The sequence below is a fragment of the Podarcis pityusensis genome (genome assembly GCF_964106645.2).
Source record: "Podarcis pityusensis genome assembly, chromosome: 1".
Lineage (NCBI taxonomy): Eukaryota > Metazoa > Chordata > Lepidosauria > Squamata > Lacertidae > Podarcis > Podarcis pityusensis.
In genome coordinates, this window is record NC_138028.1 from 121,871,315 (window position 1) to 121,877,800 (window position 6,486).

General features: G+C 49.5%; 1 protein-coding gene across 4 annotated transcripts in view; it reads left to right on the forward strand.

The window, feature by feature from the left end:
• The window catches only part of ANKAR (ankyrin and armadillo repeat containing), a 49,872-nt gene extending 48,015 nt beyond the window's left edge, over positions 1-1,857 (forward strand). For all 4 annotated transcript variants that reach the window (XM_081023331.1, XM_081023328.1, XM_081023330.1 and 1 more), the window contains one exon: positions 1,425-1,857. In XM_081023331.1, coding sequence (XP_080879457.1) covers positions 1,425-1,675 — 251 coding nt within the window. In that variant the 3' untranslated portion in view covers positions 1,676-1,857. The remainder of the gene's footprint in view (positions 1-1,424) is intronic.
• Positions 1,858-6,486: the final 4,629 nt, after the last annotated feature.

Sequence of the window (6,486 nt, forward strand, 5' to 3'; positions counted from 1 at the left end):
TTCCCAAGACTCCGGGGCGTCTCTCTGGTGGTCCTCCCTGGCTATAAATTTCCCTCAGTCCAGAGCCCCGCGTCCCAGCAACCGGCCACATTCCGTTTCCACACACCACAACTTCGGACCTCATTCAAGTTTCGAGACCGAGAACTGTCAATGTCTCCGCGCTCCTCAGCAACTTGTCGGGAAAGAAAGCTTGACTTTAGTGCCTGCACTGGGGCAGCAATGAAAACAGTAATGTCTCTGCTAATACCTTTCAGATAATTAGGGTAAATATTACTGCTCTGTCCGTAACAGATTTGCACAATGAAAGTTTGTCTATTAATAATGCAAAAAAATAAAATAATTGCTGCTGTGGTAGAGAATAAAAAGGCTGGCAATTGACTGTAAGCATTCGTGTCAATAAAATTTCCCTCAGTCCAGAAAGACCGGTGATAAGCGACCCCTCCCTCCTGAGAGGAGCACACTCGTCTTCTGGCATGTCATAGCAGAAGAAAGAGTCAATCAGTAGCTCTAAACTACTTTATTTTACAGTCTATATACAGAGACTTCATCAGCATGTCTGTGCTCTCTCAGCACCAGTACAGAACAGCATCACAAACAGAAATGAAACTAACTCCAACAGTACTGAGACTTCCTGTCTCGCTCTCTCTCAGACACTCACATGATATACACAAAACTCAGGAACTTTCTACCATATGTGGTGGATATGTAGGAAAATACAGGTGTTCTGGGAGAGTATCCATGCAGAACTGCAAAAAATGCTGAAGATCTCTTTCAATAAAAAACCAGAGGCCTACCTCCTGGGAATAACTGATTTTGATATTCCGCAAAAGAGGAAGGGTATCTTTTTATATGCAACGGCAGCAGCAAGAGTTCTGATTGCAGCAAAATGGAAGAGTAATGAAATCCCCTCTATACAAGATTGGATCCAAAATCTAACTGAATATGCCGAATTAGATGCTCTATCAGAAAAAATAAAGAATAAATCAAAACAGGAATTAGTTTCAAAATGGGAGGTTTTCAAAGAATATCTGAAAAATAAATATACTAGTTTAAATTCTGTTGCAGCATTCGAGGAACTTTAGTAATAGTTGCAAGGTAGATATACAAAATTAGATATATTAAGAATAAGTTTAATTATGATAAAAGTGTGTATTGGCAATAAGTATTATGAAATCGAAATATGGAATAGACGGGAGGTCGGGTCTTTAGTGTTAAGACCAATATATGTTATATTGTTTGCTAAGAAAATTATGTTTATAGTACTGGTATACACACACACACACACACACACACATAGTGCTACTGCTGGAGCAGCACAAATGGATAAAAACCCTAACACTGGGAGGGGGAAAAGTGTGACCCCCTCAAATATTTTAGGAGTCGGCTCCTCTGGCGCATAAGAAAGCAATGTTTTCATTTTGCAGACAAATCACAGACTAGTGGCGTCAAGATATACAAAACAAAGTGTCGTCCAAAGGATTCCCTCTTCTTGGTGCCCACGGCGACTCACCTGATGGGAAGGTTCAAAACACCGGAAAAGCCCCGCGTCCCAGTATCCGGCCACATTCCGTTTCCACATGCCACAACATCGGACCTCATTCAAGTTTCGAGACCGAGAATTGTCAACGTCTCCGCGCTCCTCAGCAACTTGTCGGGAAAGAAATCTTTACTTTAGTGCCTGCACCGGGGCAGCAACGGAAACAGTAGTGTCTCTGCTAATACCTTTCAGATAATTAGGGTAAATATTACTGCTCTGTCCATAACAGATTTGCAGAATGAAAGTTTGTCTATTAATAATGCAAAAAAATAAAAAAATAATTGCTGCTGTGGTAGAGAATAAAAAGGCTGGCAATTGACTGTAAGCATTCGTGTCTGAAAAGAAACTTAGGTGCAGTATTGGAGCCGAAGTGTTTTTTCATAGCCTCCAGTGTTGCCTAGAGAAACCTAAGAGAACATTCACAATATCTCTCAATGTTGGTGTCAGGGAACTGCCATCGGAAGGAAGGGAAGTGAAAGGGCTCACACAGGTTGGGAGAGACTCAGCAGCTGAAGAGGGAACCAGTAGGGGGAGAGGAGCTGGGCTGAGGGAAAGGGAGCTGGAGGGATGGCTCAGAGACACTTCCAGCGAAAACAGTGGGGAGGTTTCAGGACCTCCTGTAGGGACACCCACTCCTCGCCGGAAACTGTCACGCAGAGAGTCCAGAAGACGTGTTTCCGTTAAGGAGCTTTTATGTTGGAAGCGATTCCGAAAGCAACCACTGTCGGAATCTGCCAGCGACTGACGGAGCCATGTTTAAGGGGCTCCGTTACAGACAGAGGTTTGCAAACTTGACCAAACTCTGAGGGACTAGGATTTTACACACAAGCAGCTCATCGTCCCATCACAGCATTCCGACAGTCTTCGTGAGCAGCTTGTGCAGGAGAAGGCATCATGAGCAACCCAGCCGGAACCGGAGAAGCAGGAGCTGGAGCGGGTCCAAGCCTGGAAGAAAGGTACCGGGTGTTGGAGGTCCAGCTAGCGCTGCAGACGGCGAGGCTTGAGGAGAGGAGGGCTCAGGATGCAGACAAAAAGGGGAAAGACACCCAGCTCGTCAGAAAGGTACCAGGATTGGTGCAGAAGTTTGGGGGGGGAGCCCAAAGACTATCATGGCTTTCGGACAGAGATGCAATATGCCCTCAATCTGCAGTTTGATGAATTCCCTGACGAGGAATCAAGAGTGGCTTTCGTCATTGGGCATCTTGAAAAGGGGGCGAGAGACTGGGTTAGACCCCTGATGGCAGCGAATAGTGACGTCCTAAAGGACACGATGAAGTTCTTTCGCGCCATGGATCTGATGTTTTCCAGCGATATTGAACAGGGAGTGGTCCGCAGACAGTTAATGGCTTGCAAACAGGGGAGCCGATCTGTCCGTGAGTACTGGACTGAATTCACCATGTTGATCCATAAATTGGGGTGGGATCTATCGGCGGAACCCATTCAAATGCTTTTTGAAGAAGGGCTTTCTTCGGCTGTGAAAGACGAACTTTCCCGGGCGCCCAGGGCGGAGTCTATGGACCAGCTGACCAAATCAGCGCTGACCATAGGAGCGCGCCAGGAGGCGAGAGCATTGGAGAGGCGGGAAGGGAAGGGGGAACGTTGGAAGGAGTTCCGCATTCCAGACATTCCAGAGCCAACTTTCCCGCCGGCAGAGCCGATGGAAATCGGAACAGCGCGCGCGCGCGCAGTTTCAAAGCCCAGTGAGGGGGGAAAGAAGGAGGGAAAAGGCGCCCGGAAATGCTATCTCTGCCAACAGCCAGGTCACTTTGCCAGAGTCTGCCCCCAGAGGAAGGAATGGCAAGGGATGGTAGGAGCTGTGGAGGGAAGAGAGGAAGAAATACCGAAGCAAGTAAAAGCCAACGCCTGGCTGCCACCGTCGGGGCACAGCAGTCAGGCCAAAGAGCAGTGAAAGTGCCCACGCCAGAACCTCCTAAACCCGCCCTAGTGATAGAAGTGGCGCTAGAGCTGCCAAACGGACACCCTCTAAAGATAAAGGCGCTGTTGGACTCAGGCAGCTCCTGCAATTTCATGAGCAAAGAGTTTGCAGCTGAACACCAGATACAGACGATCCCTTTAAGCAACCCCCTGCAGGTGACCACGATCGATGGCAGGGAGCTGTTGGGAGGAGAAGTCAGCTTGCAGACCGTCCCAATGATAATGAAGGTGGCAAGGCACACCGAACTGATAGCGTTTAATGTGGCCACCTTGGGAGGAGCTCCCATTATATTGGGGATGAGCTGGCTAGCGTTACATGATCCGCTGGTGGGCTGGCATCAGAGAGTGGTTTCTTTTGGTTCAGCACATTGCTTAGAACACTGCAAAGAGGGAAAGGGTTTGGCAGGGGCCCAAGCCACCCTAGCAGGGACTGAAGTAACGGAGAACGTGAAGGTACCACGACAATACGCAGATCTCCGCGACGTCTTCAGCGAAAGGGAAGCTGACCAATTACCCCCGCATAGACCCTTTGACTGTCAAATCAATTTACTCCCTGGGGCACAGCTCCCTGTAGGCAAGCTGTACGCCATGTCAGACAGAGAGATGCAGGAGCTAAGAGAGTTCATTGACAAGAACCTGCAGAGAGGGTTCATCAGAGAGTCCAGGGCGGTGGGGGGCAGCCCAGTGTTTTTTGTGGATAAAAAAAACACGAACAAGCCGAGGCTTGTGTGTGACTTCAGGGCCTTAAATGCAGTGTCAGAACCAGTGGCTTTCCCTATGCCCAGGATTGACGACATTTTGACAAGGGTCAGGAAGGGAAAGATTTTTACTAAACTGGACCTAAGGGGGGCGTACAACCTGATACGAATAAGGAAGGGGGATGAATGGAAAACCACCATGTTCACCCCTTTGGGGGCATTTGAATATTTAGTTATGCCCTTCGGCCTACAAGGAGGCTCCGCGTGCTTTCAATCGTTTATGAACCACGTCCTGGGGCCTTTGCTTTACAAGAATTGTGTGGCCTTCTTAGACGACGTGTTGGTGTATTCTGAGAATGAGGAGCAGCATGTGAGAGACGTCAGAGAAGTGTTGAGCAGGCTGCAAGCCAACCAGCTGTGGGTGAAACTGGAGAAGTGTCAGTTTCATACCAAGGAGGTGGAATTCCTGGGGTATCGCCTGTCAGACAAGGGATTGGCCATGGATCCCGGCAAGGTCCAGGCGGTGCTGGAATGGAAAACACCCAAAACAAGGAAGGATGTGCAGAGGTTCCTAGGATTTGGGAACTTCTATCGTAAGTTCATCCGAAACTTTGCCCACCTGACGGCGCCCATTACGGACTGTCTCAGCAGTAAGAAGAAGTTCGTTTGGACTGAGGAGGCGGAGCGAGCATTTGAGGAACTAAAAAGGGCCTTCGCCTCGGAACAACAACTCCTGCATGTGGATTTACAAAAACCGATGAGAGTGGAAACTGACGCATCAGACAGAGCGATTGGGGCGGTGCTTCTGCAGCCAGGGAAGGAGGAGTCAGAGTGGAGACCGTGTGCCTTTTTTTCGCGAAAGCTGAACAAATCCTCGACGCCAGATGGAAGGGGGATCAGGTGGAGTATTTGGTAGCGTGGGAAGGAGAACCGGAGTCAGAAAACACTTGGGTAATGGCAGAAGATATCAATGACGAGGTATTGATAGAAACGTTCCATCAAAGGTTCCCAAGGAAACCTCAGCCTGTGGAGAGGTTCCGGAGGGAATACTTTGGGACCACCGATGAGGAGGAGGAGTTGGAAGGATTCTCGGAATCGGAAGGGGAAGGGGAGATGGACTCTGAGGAGGAGGAGTACTTCGAGACCAGGAACCGCAACAGGTGGAGAGAAGTGTTCGGGACATCGGAAGATGAAGGAAGTTCATTCCGGGGTTTTGCCTCCTCACCGCCCGTAGAGGAGGGGGCGAGAGGGGATGAAGGGGGCCCTGGAGGGGAGGTGGATGTCAGGGAACTGCCATCGGAAGGAAGGGAAGTGAAAGGGCTCACACAGGTTGGGAGAGACTCAGCAGCTGAAGAGGGAACCAGTAGGGGGAGAGGAGCTGGGCTGAGGGAAAGGGAGCTGGAGGGATGGCTCAGAGACACTTCCAGCGAAAACAGTGGGGAGGTTTCAGGACCTCCTGTAGGGACACCCACTCCTCGCCGGAAACTGTCACGCAGAGAGTCCAGAAGACGTGTTTCCGTTAAGGAGCTTTTATGTTGGAAGCGATTCCGAAAGCAACCACTGTCGGAATCTGCCAGCGACTGACGGAGCCATGTTTAAGGGGCTCCGTTACAGACAGAGGTTTGCAAACTTGACCAAACTCTGAGGGACTAGGATTTTACACACAAGCAGCTCATCGTCCCATCACAGTTGGTATCTTTTATAATAATTTAATAATAATAATTTATTATTTGTACCCCACCCATCTGGCTGCGTTTCCCCAGCCACTCTGCGCAGCTTCCACGGAGACCAAAAATACACTAAAATGTCACACATTAAAAACTTCCCTGAACAGGGCTGCCTTAAGATGTCTTCTGAATGTCAGGTAGTTGTTTATCGTTTTGACATCTGATGGGAGGGCGTTCCACAGGGTGGGCGCCACTACCGAGAAGGCCCTCTGCCTGGTTCCCTGCAGCTTTGCTTCTCGCAATGAGGGAACTGCCAGAAGGCCCTCGGCGCTGGACCTCAGCGTCCGGGCAGAACGATGGGGGTGGAGACGCTCCTTCAGGTATACTGGGTCGAGGCCGTTTAGGGCTTTAAAGGTCAGCACCAACACTTTGAATTGTGCTCGGAAACGTACTGGGAGCCAATGTAGGTCTTTCAAGACCGGTGTTATGTGGTCTTGGCGGCCACCCCCAGTCACCAGTCTAGCTGCCGCGTTCTGGATTAGCTGTAGTTTCCGGGTCACCTTCAAAGGTAGCCCCACGTAGAGCGCATTGCAGTAGTCCATGTTTTAAGCCTGAAATCCTAAGCACACTTGCTAGGGAGAAAGACCTT